Consider the following 15,702-nt stretch of genomic DNA (forward strand, 5'->3'; position numbering starts at 1 on the left):
CTACTTCCCACAGGCGGGCAGGTGTTCCAGCCATCTCCAGGAAAGCAGGGCTCCATCACATGTAACGGTGACGTGGGAAGACAAATGCTGTAACTCCAAACATCCCCCCTTCCACCTTCTTTCCCCCAGCTTTCATTGCTGAGGATGATGTCATGCGGTATGGAATATCCCTTTGGTCACTTGAGGTCAGCTGTCCTGGCTGTGTCCCCTCCCAACTCCTTGTGCACCCCCAGCCTCCTCGCTGGTGGGGTGGGGTGAGAAGCAGAAAAGGCCTTGGCTCTGTGTCAGGACTGCTCAGCAGGAACTGAAGCATCCCTGTGTTATCAGCACTGTTTCCAGCACAAATCCAATATACAGCAACTTACAAGCTACTATGAAGAAAATTAACACTATCCCAGCCAAACCCAGTACACTTTCCAAAGAAGTGGGGCACAATATTAAATGTTCTTTGCATAAGTACTGCTGACTACATGGGGAAGGGTGCACAAAGCTGTTGAGAATGAGGTCCTCCACATTCATTTGTGAACTTTGAGACAAGTCAACTTTAGAACTGCTCAGTCTGGCCACTGTCCTGTATTGAAAAATCACCAGCAGAGGACAGAGTTCACACAGAATGTTTCCCTCATACAGCAGCCAGCAGTGTAGGGACTCACTGCGTCAGATGTTGTACCATTAAAAATAATAACTATAAGTGCCCTATTTTCCATAATTTAGTTTCATCACTTTCAGAAACCATCTCTGTATCTGCCTTTCAAAATATCCTATAGCAGTGAGTTTTAGAATTTACTTATCAGTTGTAGGAAAAAGCACTTCCATTTCTTTGTCTTAAACTGCTAAATTAAGTTAGTGCTCCTCAGTTGTAGCGTAACAAGAAAGAGTGATCATTTATGATTTTGTACATATTTTCACATTTCTTCGCAGCTGTCTCTTTTCCAAAGGAGAGAGTCCTAATTGACATTGCCTTTTCTAACAGCACAGCTGCTTCATGCCTCTGGTTCACATTTGGTTAAATTCCCTGTAGCCTTTCTAGTTCTGCTACACCTTTCTGTGATAGAATGAATGAATCTTGCATGTAGTATTCAAACGAGCTTGCGTAACATGTAGTAGTTTAATGAAGTTCCAGTGTTTGTTCTCAAAACCTTACCTCTAAATTTTCAGCATCTACTTCTCATTTTCACTGTTCAGCATTGAGGTGACATTCTGTATGAAATATCTGCTGTGATTCTAATATTGCTAAATGATAATAGTAATGGTAATTTTGAGGTCATTATTCTGTATGTGTAGTTAAGACCATTTCTTCTGCATGCATCACTTGGTATTTATTGACATTGAATTTCATTTCCCATTTTATTACTCAGTAACTCAGTATTGTACCATCAGAATCTCATCACAGACTGTTTTAAATACTAGGCATTACTTTGTTTTGTCTGCAAACTTTGTCGCTACAATACTCATCTCATTTTCTGAATAATTTATGAGTTTGCAAAATTCAAATTTATGAATATGCTGAACAGCATAGGCTCAGCACAGACTTCTGCAGGACTTTATTTGTAACTACATTCCATTATAAGAACAAACCATTGATTTCTAACTAGCAGTCTTTTAATAAGGTGGCAATATGGGTCTTTGTTGAAGGCATTTGTCATAATCTCTTTCACAGTTCTAACTACATTATATCATCTGGATCATCTTTATGCCATGTTTATTCACACATTCAAAGAACTCTAGATTTTTGACTCATGACATCCATCTAGTTTCCAAGCCATTTTGGTGCTTATTGCATATATTTTTCTATGTGTCCACTAATTTTACTCTTTATAACAACATCTATCAAATTGCTTCATGTAAATTTCTTGATACGTAATTCACAAGATCATCCTGAGACCCCATTTTAAACACTGGCTTCACATTTTCCACCTCCTTTTCATTAAAACTGTAGGTTGCATATTACTATTAGTAGCTCAGCAAATTTATATGTAAGTTCCTTAGAACATTTGGATGAAAGCCATTAGATCATCGTGATTTGTTACTATTCATTTTATTGACTTGCTCCAAAACGTCTTTTATTGACACTTTAATTTCAGACAGTTCCTCAGCTTTATCATCCATAAACAATGACTCTGGAGTAGGTATTTTCCTGACCTTTTCTGCAGTGAACATAAATGCATACAATTAATTCAGATTTTCTGCACAATGGCCTTATTACACTCAGTGACTTTGATTATCTACCTGTCCAGCTATTGCCGAGATTCCCTGGCAGACTTCCCAATTCCAATGGGGAACCGGGGGGGGGGGGGGGGGGAAGAGGGGGGGGGTTTTTTGTAGGTTTGCTGTTAGCAAGTTGTCCCTCAAAATGTTTTTGGCGTGTTTCATTGCAATTTTACATTTAAAATGCCAAGTTTACATTTATTGCCACTTTCCTCATTTGGACATGACATCCCTGTCTATGAATTCTAACAGTTTCTCTCTAGTTGCTATTTAGTGTGTTTTCGATATTTTGAAAGTATTCTCCAATTCGTACTTAAATTTATAGTTTATTTAAATGTATCCAAGGCTACCTGCAAGTCTTTTCATCCTTGTTGCTGCTCCCTTCAATTAGCTTCTTTACACTTCTTTCTCACAATCCATCTTTTTAATATTAAAAGGTACAGTGGAACTTTTTACATTTTTTTGTACAACATATTTGGAGGCACCTGAAATCTCTAAACATTACTGTATTTTCTGCTTTCACAAATTCTCTAGTCCCTGATTATTCATCTAGGGAATGCTCATTTACTACCTCTTTCAGTACAAGAACTACAGGCATCCATGTGAAATTGTCAAGTAGAAACTTGACAACAGGCAATAGGAAGGACCGTTTTCATCCAGCATTTCTTCAGCCTATGGAATTCACCATCAGCATTTAGGCTAGGTGTTCAGTAACGCAGTATACCAAACCCTTGCATATTTAGGCATGCCATGTCAGCCTCTAGCAAATCTATGATTTGTTTTAACAAAGATACCTTGTATGACTTAATAGTCCCACCCATCCACGTCATGACTTAGTGTGTCACTTCTATCTACTTTCAATTTGGCAATACATGTCTCTATGATTATCATCTTCTTCGTTTTGCCTCAGAGATGCCTTTTATACCACTATGCTCATTTAAAACTAGCCATTTTTGTTTCTCCATTTGGGGTTCAGGCTCGAAATGTAGAGATGGAACTGAACCTAGAAGACATGCACAGGAAGGTATATGGGATATCACTGTATTGCTTATTACTCAAGATAAGTGCAAGATTATTAAGCAGATATTCCAAAACCTGGGAACAAACTTTAACTGGGGAAAGGTGTTTATTTACAAGATAATAACCATATCAGAATAATTTCATGTGTGGATCTTCTTATTCTAAAACAAGAAGAACTTCTTGCAAAATAGTTTATTTCCAAAAGAGTGTGTGTGTGTGTGTATACACATATATATGGCATTAATCAGAAGGTGCACTGCAAACAACTTTTCAGAAATACCTCTCATCAGCCAAATTCTTAATTTTCTTAGGTCATAAATATTCAATGATGACAGCTGTTTTTACTTTTCTCTAAGAATTTATACAAATTAAACACAATGTTACTCATTTCATGTAACTAAAAACTTTACTGACACTAAAATAGACTTTTTATAGACTGCTCTGTACTTGCAAAAAAATAAGGCTGTGTGAGTATCTATCTCCTTTGTCCTCTTCCTAATTCAAGTTGTGCAATATTAATTTATGTTGAATCTTCTAATTGAATAGAAATCTCAACTGCAAATCTCAATTCAACAGTGAGCTGGTCAAACTGCAACTAATCATGTACAATAGTGAAGTGGTAGGCAAATAAAATGGAAGTGCAGGTTTATACTATGAACACCACATTTTAAACTGTCTTCAGAGGTTGAGTAAAACATAAAATTATACATGCACTTCATTGCTTTTCAGTCCCTAGTATGTGCTATTATCATGTCATAATTGGAGGACAAAAGTCTCCCTTTCAAGAATACAACAGATTATACTGATTATACAGATTATACTGTCAAGGTCAAGATAACTATTGTGTAGCTATATAGACAGATAGACAGACATAAAGACATATAACTTTTTTTCAGTCCAGAAATTCTGGTCCACTCTTAGTTGACAAGTGAACATGGAATGACAAGAAAATGTTTCATCTTGTTTCTCTTCATAGTAACAAGATATAACAAAAGGAGAAGAGGCATATATGTCAGATCAAATGTTCATATAACTCAGTATCCTGTCTCTGGCAATGGTGAATAATGATACCTAAGGAACAGTATAATAAAGTACATAATGGTAGTTCCATGATAAACTCTTCTTACCTATAGAAATCTTCAGCACAGGGCTGGTCAAATGTCTCTTTTTTCAGGCTGAAGTACACTGGCATAGAAAGTCACTCTTTATGTATTTAAAGAAGTCATTACACACTTCTTCTTTCTCTTTATCTTTTCTAATTCTATATAGTTTTCAGGACTAGAACCCTAGAAGTGTACAAATTATTAAGGATGAAGACAGACCAGAGATTTGTACAATGCCATAATGATGTTGCCTGCTTTGTTCTCTATTCCTTTCCTAGCAATTCTTTTCATGTGCTGCCTTTGTGCACTGTTGAATCATTGGCTATTTCTAAGCACTGAGCTGACTTTTTCATAGAACAATCTATTATAATTCCAAGATTTCTTCCTTGAGTGGAAATAACTCATTCAGAGCCCATCATTATGTATGTAAAGTTAGCTTTTTCTCCCAATGTGCATCACTATACATCTATCAACACTGAATTTCATCTGGCACTTCATCACACAGTCCCTCTGTATTGTGAAATCTTTTGCAACTCTTCTCAGTTAATTTCCATTTTCAGTTCACTGAATAGATTAGTATCAGTACACTTTGTCACCTCGCTATTCACCTCTTTTTCCAGATCATTTATGAACATCTTGAACAGACAGGCTTAGCACAGATTCTTCTGGACTCCACCAATGATCTCTCCCTACTGAAAAAAACATTGGGGTTTGGGTTTTTTTTTCCCCTACCATTGAACCATTTATTAGTCTAAGAGAAGACCTTCCCTCTTATCTCATTGCAGCTTAAATTTTCACTGGCTTTGATGAACAATCTTCCTAGAAACCTCTCTTCAGAATGCAACTGAGAAATAATTTGCAAATACTTTCTGTGATTTTGGTGAAAGCAAATTTATTTGTGAATGTGAATTTCATTCTTTGAATTTTTGACCAAATTAAATTTTCCATAAAATTATATAACTTGATTAAATATTTTTGTGATAATTTTCATTTCTGTTTTCTTCTTGCTTACTTTGCTGACTCAGAATGTTCTTCTGGTACAGTTTTGTGCATTGTGGCATTTAAAATACAGGATCAAATAATCCTTTCTGATTTCATTATGTGCTAATAAGAATAATTTTCAGTTAATCTTTTCCTATTCCTACATAGAAATCTTACATCAGTTAGACATTTTCTGTTTCTTTCTTATGATGGCCGAGTAATAGAACTATTTGGAAGTGAAGGGTTGAATCACACTGGCCAATAGCTGAGCTGGCCAAATACAACAAAAAATTACTTATGGGTCTTTTTGTACCCTAGCAATTCATTTCAATAGTATTACACCCCTTTCCTTTTTTTTTTTTTTTCCTTTTCTTAATTTGTGAAAATTTGATAAGTAAAGCTTTCTTGTAATATTCAAGGAAAGTAGAAGCTACATTATGAATCCAAGGATAAAGAGATATTCATAAAAATACTTGCTCTGGAAGTGCTCCAGAGGTCTCTTTGAAAGCCCTCTGGTCTTCATTTGGCAAGGAGCTTAACTTTAAGCATATAAGTGATTCTAATAAATTAGCTACTTCAAAAAAGTACTTCACAAGAATGAACTTTTTACAAATTGGGCCAAGCAGTGAGGTAATAAAAAACCAAAACATGGGGTTTGCTTACATGTCAGTAGATGCATGTTCTCAGTACTTTCAGTTTCTACACATTGAAATGACCACAGTCCATACAATATCATTATTTGTAAGTCATTTACTAGTGAGATGTAAATCATAGTTGAGACTTTTCAAACTTTAACAAAGAAAAAGGCATGGAATGGCAAAATCCCAGGACATCTAGAAGTATGAGATCAAGACCAAAGAATGCAGAACAGCTTACAAGTTTTGGCTTTGGCTAAGTTCTAAAACCAGCAATGCTCGTAGACTGGTCTCTATGAAACAAGAAACATATCAGGATTTTTTTTCCTATGATATTGGTGTAAGCTATGGTTTACTGGAGAAAATGCCAAGTCAGCAGAGGATGGCAAAGATTCCAATACCAACAGAAATCCAAATAGTCAAAAGGTATCATTAGGAAAGCAGAGCACCTTCATTACATGAGAATCCAAGAGGATACTGGAAATATAAAAGGATGGCACACGCATACAGCACAGCAGCTCAAGGAAGGAGTCACAGCCAGCAATTATTCCCCTCTGGACTCACACCTTTATAACCCTGGCTCTTCATGCATGGTGGATGCTGCTGCAGTAGGAGTTAGTAGGCTGTTGAAGTTCTAGCATTCTTGTTATCTGCTAAAAATGGCAATCGTGCTATAGAGGAAATCTGTCATGAACTATTGGTTCAGTGGTTACTTAGCTGTTTGCTTATCTTGGAAAACATATCATTGACAGGTCTCACTCTTCTTTGTCCCACAATGTCATGCCTACTTCTTGTGTTACATACTCATAATGTTGCCTTATCAAGGTGCTACTAAGTTGGTTTCCAAACTCTCCATAAAGAGAGCATCACTCCTTCAACACCCTTCCAAAAGACCATTTACTACCCATCTTAACATTTCGGTTTCTCAGAGCAGTGACACACTTTTTCTTTCTTCTTGTTCAAAATGAGGCCAAGTAAACCTTAACAAGAAATAAATTGTTTCTGAAATGCGGGAAAACATACCATTAGTAATCTGCTGAAAAGATCAGAAGCACAGGTCAGTGTTAGCTCCTATGACTTAAATGTTCGCTAATCCTATACCTTCAGGCTTTTTTTATGCTAACCTTATTTTAATTCAGAACAATTCAAATATTTGTAAGACTATGCTGGCACGTTATGAACATGAACCACACAACACTAAAGGATTTATATAAAGAGATTTAGCTGAATGTTCTATGACCGTTATTCTTCCAGAGTTTTTAAAACTTGTTTAGTTTTCCCATTTTGTACTAGCCAGACAATTCGTACATCTTGTGCTTTCATATTTATCCCTTCAAGATTGCCAAACAGATACCAAACATGGATGATCTGTGAATGTAATACTTCTTTGTGCTTTTGCTTTTCAGATAAGCAGCTGAAGAAGGCTGGAAACTGTAGTGCTACATTTTATAAACAAGATATAAATACAATTTGTAAAACCAGATGCAGAGATTTCTCTATTTCAGTCACTGAAGCATCACAAAGGAAAGATGAATTGGTAATACAACTTTATGTCTCTGCTTGGTCACAGCCTTTACAGTCCTAATCAATAAACAAATTGAGCTCAGTCAGTTTGCTCTCTTGCACTCTTCGTAACAAGGCAAATATCTAACTTCAGCAGTTGCTGCAAGACAGTTCCTTCACAGTAAATTCAGGACTTTTAGTGATAGAAATTATTCTACAGTGCTTGAATCACTACAGGGCAAACTAACCTTGTCACTCAGTCCAGAACAGATAGTCTTTCCAATTACGAAGGGAAGCTGGAAGAACTGTTCTGGTTAACAACATCAGTGTCCAAGCTTCCCTTTGCTTTCCTAGAGAGATGCCTTCTTTGCTTTCCAACCACAGAGATTAGCTACACATTGTCCAAAATATAAAACACTGGAAGAGGTTCAAGTGCAATTATTCACCTGTTCCCCTCAAACCACCCATGACCTTAACTGCTCAGTTTTCTCAATATAGAAACAAACCATACATCTTAGGGTACTTCAGAAAAAAAAAAAAAAAAAAAAAAAAGCAGTAACTCACATGAACAAGGTTCAAAAGTACATAGACAGTAGAAACTGAGGGTGTACACTCAAAAATATGAGTGGGGGAAATATTTTTAGTGACATGGAACAGAACAGAGAGCAGACTTGCTTCCTTTCTCTTTCTCTTGTTTTCCAGGGGAACTGCAGCAAAGTAAGCCAGAAATCCAGAGACATGCCACCTAAACTCCCAAAATCTGATCATTTTTAGGAGAAAAAAGAGGGAAATAGAAAAGGAATGAGAAGAGGTGAACGCTGCAAATTCACAAAGAAACAAGGCTAGACTACGCTGAAGCATGGAGAGGTGAGGATGGAGACAGAGGGTCTCAGGGATGAGGAAGTAAAAGGAGGTAACGCAATGACAAAAATTTGAACAGTGTGGTCATGAATCGAAGGAAACTGTATGACTGCACTTCAGTCTTCTGCTTTGTGCCAGCACTGCTTTCAGGTCCTGCACTGCTGAATGCAGGGAACTTTCCAAAATATAATCAGTAACCTGTGCAGACCCCTCCAAGCAACGCCCCCCCAGCATCAGCAACTATCCAACCTAAATGCGTTTTGGACCTTCAGTTTCTCCAGGGGCAGTCAAGCACAACACATATGCCAACTCCTTGCTGTGAGCTGAAAGTCTTCAGTCCTGCAAGTTTTATTCTGTCTCTAAGTGACTGACTGCTAGTTTCAAACTTTTTAGTAGACATTTGTTGTTTAAGTTGCAGCTCTGTTGTCACATTTTTTTTCTTCCTATTCTGATTCAGTATATTTGCATAGGTTCCTAAGGCAATAAAAGTATTTTCATTTTTACTTTTGGTTTAAATTTTATTTTAAAGAATAATAATCTAATAAAACTCCCATAAAATCTGTAAAAAGTGTCATTAAAAAAATCCCCAAAAAGGAAAATACAATCCCATATTGAAGAATGTTCATTTAAAAATCATTGAAAGTTACATGAAATGTCCCTTTTTTTTTTCCACAAAATATTCATGAGTAAAAAGTAAGAGGAATTATACAAAGCATTCTAAAAATAAAGTATTAAGTGCAAAGATGAGCTCCTATCCCAAACTGTGCAACATGTGGTGATCATCTTTGATTCTTTTTCAAGTCCTGTAAAGGGTAAAGAGAATAGTATGAATACAGCCATTAAGTGTCAGCTATGCCAATTCCCATTCTATCATCGTGCTCTTCCTTAAATATTTCAGTGGCAACTAAACAATTTCATGGAATCATAGAATCATTTAGGTTGGAAAAGACCTTTAAGATCATTGAGTCCAACTGCAGAACGGATATTAACAAATCCCAATGCACTCGATGAGGAGTGAATTATTGTATAACATTTAAAAAGTGGTAAGACTCAATCAGACTAGATGTATATTGGGTTAAAAAACTATGTAGATATAATTACTCCTTTTAAAAAAGAAAGATAATGTGGGGATTCTTGATCAGTATGGTCAAATGGATAAAAGGACTAATGAGACACTTGCTTTCCTGGAAAAGTGTTTAAAAGTTCAAATGCAAAGCAAGATTAAAATTTTATATTTAAATATATTTCCATCATACAGATTTGAATAGGTGATTTGGGGAGAAAATCCTGTGGGCTTTAAATCATCGTGTTGTGTACAGCAGTAGGAGAAGAAACAGTTTAAATTTCCCTTTATGAAAAAAAAAAATTACTTAAAGGATTCCTTGAGGGTTTAATTCTGCCCCAAAGCACACACACAAATACTTGATACAGGTTTATGTCTATCAAATCATCAAATATTTTCTTCAGTTGATTTCAAGATGTAATTTCAAAAGTAGTAATGATTTTCACTGCGAATTTTGTTGTAAGCCTGCAGAGTCCATTTTATTTATGATCTGGTCTTGACTGTATTAATATTGGGAATAAGAGCAATAGACAATAAAAGGAAATAAAATCAAGATTCAGCTTTGTAGCACATTGCAATCATGTTTGGGTGACATCAAGGAATGGCATCTAGTGATTATGTGAGAAAACTGCATCTATGTACATGTGTTAAAAATTTATGGTATAGTCCATAAAGCACTCATGAACTAATTCTTGACATTTTCAATAATCTGAACTATAAATGAAAGAAATTTTACTTTTTTTTTTTTTTAAAATCTTATTTTGTCAAAATACAAAATGAGACATCCCTAGAGATTGTAATTTTGCATCAAAGTCTCACTGCCCACTTGTAAATCTTGGAAAACCTCCAAATGTTATTTCTCAAATTGCAGTTAGGCTTCCTCTGTACTGCCAGATATTTTTCAGCATACACCAGACAGCCATAATTCCAGGAACCCCAACTTTGTCAAGAGATAGCACCATTTCCCTTACAGTCTCCCCAATGCAGAGTTGCTCAGGATGCAGGTAGCAGTTAAACAACTCTCTTCCTCAATCCAACTGTATAACAAGAGAGCCTCTCAGTTAGGATAGTGAAAGGTCAACTGAGTCTCCCAGGACAGCAGCCATCATCACACTACTTCAACGTCCGCCAAGCAAAGAACCAAATTTGTTAAAAAAAAAAAAATAAATCAAACCATCTAGTCTTCTACTGTGATCAGCTGGACCTTGCAGCTCATGGAAAATTATTTCTTTCTGTTAACAAACTCACATGTCTGGGGCAGAAGCAAAAAGCAATATGGATTTTATCAGCAGCTACTATAATTCTGCAATCCCACATTCTCAAATCTACAAATGCCTGAGCCTGAGCCAGTGCCTGAGTTCTGGGTTCTCTATCAGTACATATATATCCAACCCAGGAGCTTAAACATTCCATCTACCTACTCTTCAACTGCTACCTATAGAGTAATATGAATGGTAGCAATTCTGGACAGTGTTACCACATACTACTAAAGAGTTTAAGAGCTCTCATACTGGTATATGGCTTAATACTGAGCTCCATAAATCTCAAAGAAATAGTCTTTGTTACTCCCAAATTTGGGAACCACTGCTAATCACTTCAGATCTACACCATTACTGTCACCCACCAGTCTGTGCTTGCCTCCAGCCATGTATTTTGTCTTGAATAAAACTGATCTAAGACACAGTCTTTCAGATACAGTTGTTCTGTGTGCTCCTCTTCCACATGCTGTCCTTGCTCTCCATCACTCCAGTGCTGCTTCAGTCACTACAAGCAGCTGCCAAAACTCCTGGGAAAGCTGTTCAATACTGGTAGTAAACATCGTACTTAAACCGTCTGCAGATAAACAGCAAATATATCACACAGATAGCTCCATAGTTGCAATAACTATTTGTCCATGCTGACCAGATACAAGTTGAAAGTCATGCTTGCTAGCAAAAATACATAGTTGGAATAGCAAGAAGTCAACGAAAATTGTGTCATTTGGCCCCAAATTGCAGAATTCCTATTGATTCTTGCAGATTTCATGTTTTGCTAAACTTCTACCATAGCAGGGCACCCAGCAGCAGGGTAAAGAGACTGAGATAACTTGATCTGTTATCTTGCTTTCAATATACAAATTTATGTAATTATGGAAATTGTATAACCAATTATGAATAATCTATAGAATGAAAATTTTTCACCTAAAAGCCCTGTACAACATACAATAAATTAATTTAGGGAAATAAATTATTCTGAGTCATAAGTTATTTGCCAAATAAATTATTCACTGTGAATTGTTCACCCACCAGTAATCAAGGGCTAATCTGTTGTTCCTCCAAAGACCAAGTCAGCCCAAGAATGCAAATTAATCTGGAAATAACCATTGATTCATCTCTCTGGCATATATAACAATGCAACTTGATACTGTTTCCTATTTCTTTATAAAGGCTATATTAATTCATTTGATGAAGATCAAATCTAAAAAGCAGAGAAACAAAATAAAAAGCAGAAAGAAGAAAAAGTTCTTCTCTTGCGAAAACTAAGTAGAATTCATTCTAAACAGTTTATGCGCTTACACTTTTGTTGTGTTATTATAATCCTCCTTGCTCTCTCAGTTACTCATTCAGATCACTTACACAGCTTAAATTCTCTAGGTATTATATTGAACAAGTATTCTTTCTCAAGACTTTTAGTGAAGGAATTTGATATCTGTTTGTTTTAATTTCACTTTCACTTGGAGAGATAATTTTGGAGGCTGCTGCAAGACAAGCAACAACCAATGTCTGACGGTAGTTATTCTGTGCCTTTCCAAGGAGGAAGACTCCTGAGGCAATCCAGTACTTGTTAAAATGATGCTGAACGCTTCTCATGAAATCGTACTAGAAATACAGTACTGTAAATTATTTAAGTATGCATGGTTAAGTAGTAACTTTGCACTGAAGCAGGGGCTTGGATTAGTAGACTTCTTTTGGTTCTTATTTTCTATTATTCTGTACTTAACTGAGTAGGTCTAGAGAGTTTTGCCCTCGCTGTAATACCTGTATTTCTCACCTCTCTTCCCTGCTACAGCGTCCCCACCTTCTTTATGTTCCTTATGCCACTGGGAGATTCCTAACTTTCTACATTTCTATTTGTCCCTTCCTATCTCCCAAACTACACCAATTTGTCATAAGTTCCTACTTCATTTTTCCCTCTGCTGGCAGGGTACTTGTAATTGCCCAGGAAGGCCAGCCTCTGCTCAGACCTCTTCCCATGGCATGCCAGGACATCATCTGGCAAATCCTCCAAAGACAGTGGGCACAGACATGCTGTTTGTGGAGCAGTTCATAGATTTCTGATTCATGTGCCTTCACTGGTGAAAGGAAGATCCTGGCACAGATGTACCCCAAGAGCTTCAGGTCACTGTCCCCTTCCCAGCTCCTCCAGATCTTGCTGATACTCTGGATGCATAGGTCTCACCTCTTCCACTTATGTTCTCTCTGAGGCCCCACAACCTCATTGCAACACCTTGTCCTCCTCTTGGCTCTGTCATGCTGGCCATCAACACCACCAGGAGGGATCCTTCATCAGTTCACCCCTCTGAGCAAATCACCACCAGGTGTCTTCTGGAAGTGACTGGCGCTCTCAGATATGTTCTGCTCCATGCCTTTTTCCTGAGCCTACTCAATCCATTTTAGAGACCTTGACCCTCAAAACCTTTTTTTTTTGCCTTGGTTGTTTCCCATCGTCAGTTGCCTATTCTCCTTATGTTTGCTCAAGAGATATCTAAGCACATTAAAACGGGAAGGGTCAAGCAGTTTGGGAAGGCCGTCTCCTCTCTTGACCACATATGCCTCAAGTTCCACTCATATTTATGTACTCAGTGGATTCCTTAGGGTAGCTGCATGCTATCTCTTTCGATGTACTGGAACAGATCTCAGTGGAAAACTAACTTCTTAACACAAAACAATATTCATGATTTCAACAGCTTTCCTTTCCCCCTCCATAAAAAGGCCAAAATCTCAAATCTTTTGCAACCTGAAAATGCCAACAGAAGACATACTTTGGCAAGTAAAAAAAATTTCATTTTTAAAATTCTCATTCCATTGCTGATATTACTATAAAATAAATACATGTTTCAAAACAATTGTTTCAATTAAGAAAGACTAAAATCTTCATTTTGAAAATGGCAAAGTGGTTTGTTTCCACAATTTTGAAACTTTTTCAAAACGATTGTAAACCAGGAAACTAATCAAAAGCTATCTCCCGCAAGCAGTTTGAGTTCAGTCCCATCAATGTTTTCCAACTAAAAAATGGTTTCATCAAAAATTACTCTTATCTACTCTACCTTGTACATTATTGATGATGTTTTGGTATGTAAGTCTTCTTACATGATTTTTTCAGTTTGCTTGTTCTAAAAACTTTAGACTATTCAAGTGAAGTATTTATTTTTCTGATTAATGCAAATACTTTTTTTTCATCACGTGCATAATCCATAGGCCAAAGTAGAGTCATAACTGAGTTTCATATGCAATATGATTTTCTTTCAGATAATTAATTCTTATTTTGATGTGTATAGCACTTAAGCAACCCTTAGTATTTCTTGCTATGTATTAGTACACAATGTGTATCATACATTAGACTTCTAATTGCATAATTTCTCCCAGATACGGTGATGTTCAAAGATCAAACCTTACCCCTAACACTGAAGGCAGTGAGCCCTATACTTACCAAATACTGAGAAACAGTAAAGGATTCATTCTTTATTACACTTCATATCCCATGTTTGGTGAAAGCTTAACATGTAACACTGGTGCTTTGGAGAACTGAGCCATAAATTACAGCTTAGAACTATAAGATATGTTCTCCTGAAAATCAGATCCTACAAAGCGATCAACTCCATATACAGATAATTGAGGAAGTTAGCACCATCCAGTACCAGCTCTTTCGATTGTAAGCTCTTGCTAATAGAGTCTGGACAGAATATATAAAGTGTGTGTGTGTCTGTGTATCTGTGTGTCTGTGTGTGTGTCTATATGTGTACCTGTGTGTGTGAACACATGTCTATGACAGCGCAATAAATAACAGCAGAAAATCTTTCTGACTAAGCAAGTGGTAATTCTAACAAACCCTTTCATTGCTGAAATTTAATTTTGATAAAAATAGAATTTTTGCTGAGATAAGGGTATCTCATTGCTGGTTTAGATAATGAATTATAAGTTTTCTCAAGATAAAGGAACAGACTACTTTGTCTTTAATTGATGGGAGAGATTAAAAATTCACCTACATAGATATCTACAAAGTCATGCAACCTTTCATATAAATGAAATTAAAGAAAAATATTAAGTGTGCAATGCCACTTGCATTTAATATAATGACAAAACCTTTTACAAATTAAGTTGATTTCAAAAACAGTATGAAAGTCATCTGAAGGAAACACTACTACATTTCATTGCTAGATATTGCTGGTTGTTTATGAGTTAATCTGGTCAACTGAGCACTGAATAATTGCATCAGTGTCTACACTGGGTTCAATGAACACTGAGTGCAAGCTTATAAGAGTATCTTTGGTTCTTCCTCTGCTCTGTATGCAGATTGTTAAAATTAGAGAGTTATCTACAGGCTAGACATTTGGAACATGAGCAAATAAACTCTGTATCGTCTATTGCAAATCCATGTGATGGCATAACCTGTTTCCTAGGATTCTTGAAAAACACTACTAAATTAAAAGCCTGCAAAATAAATCTAACCTATTACTTTGTTTTCTGAATTTCAGGACAGCAATCTACAAGTGATGAGCTCTTCCTTTATCAAAACCAAAAGGGTTCTGAGAAGAGAGATTTTATGTAATAAAAAATAAAGCCACCTCCTTTCCTAGCCTCTTGTTTTTTTCATCCTGGCCTTTAGCAATAGCAGCTGAGGTTTCACAAGGATACAGGTACCAAAGCCTTGTGCTCACATTTTCCTGCAAAAAAGAGCTGCACTTCTTCACATAGTCCATAACACCTGTGACACAGCTGCAAGGCACTCTCCCACTCCCTAACGCTTGCTCCAAGTGCCTTGCTGATTTCTCTGAGCAGCGAAAACTAGTGCCCACTGTGCTATATTGTTTTGCTTCTTTTATGACAGTGATAAGTGAGGCCTTGCAGCAGGAGGACCATTCATTCTGCACTATTAGAGACAGCCCTTATTTGGTGCCTAATGTTCCATGACCCATAAGCATTAAAGGAACTGCTAAGAAGTATTTGATCAGGTAAAAGGTATATTTTTGAGCCACAGGCATGCAAAAGAACATATTGGAGAAAAAAAATGTTTCACATAATGAATAGAATACAGCACAGTCAGGTAATAAAACAACAGAACAAAAAGC

The 15,702-nt window shown here is 36.6% G+C and overlaps 1 protein-coding gene across 4 annotated transcripts in view; it reads right to left on the minus strand.

Annotated features, from left to right (window-relative positions):
• Window positions 1-15,702, minus strand: part of TAFA2 (TAFA chemokine like family member 2) — a 199,215-nt gene that overhangs the window by 86,564 nt on the left and 96,949 nt on the right. The window contains exon 1 of one of the 4 annotated variants that reach the window (XR_012833997.1): window positions 4,356-4,477. The exons of 2 other annotated variants lie outside the window; for them this stretch is intronic. Coding sequence is in view for 1 of the 2 variants with exons in the window: in XM_075745289.1 (XP_075601404.1) it covers window positions 4,356-4,420 (65 nt within the window). In the remaining variant the exon portion in view is untranslated. Of the gene's footprint in view, window positions 1-4,355; window positions 4,510-15,702 lie in introns of those variants that run through there. One more of the 4 variants, XM_075745289.1, reaches the window with a different exon arrangement.

This window comes from Balearica regulorum, chromosome 1 (genome assembly GCF_011004875.1).
Source record: "Balearica regulorum gibbericeps isolate bBalReg1 chromosome 1, bBalReg1.pri, whole genome shotgun sequence".
Classification (NCBI taxonomy): Eukaryota; Metazoa; Chordata; class Aves; order Gruiformes; family Gruidae; genus Balearica; species Balearica regulorum.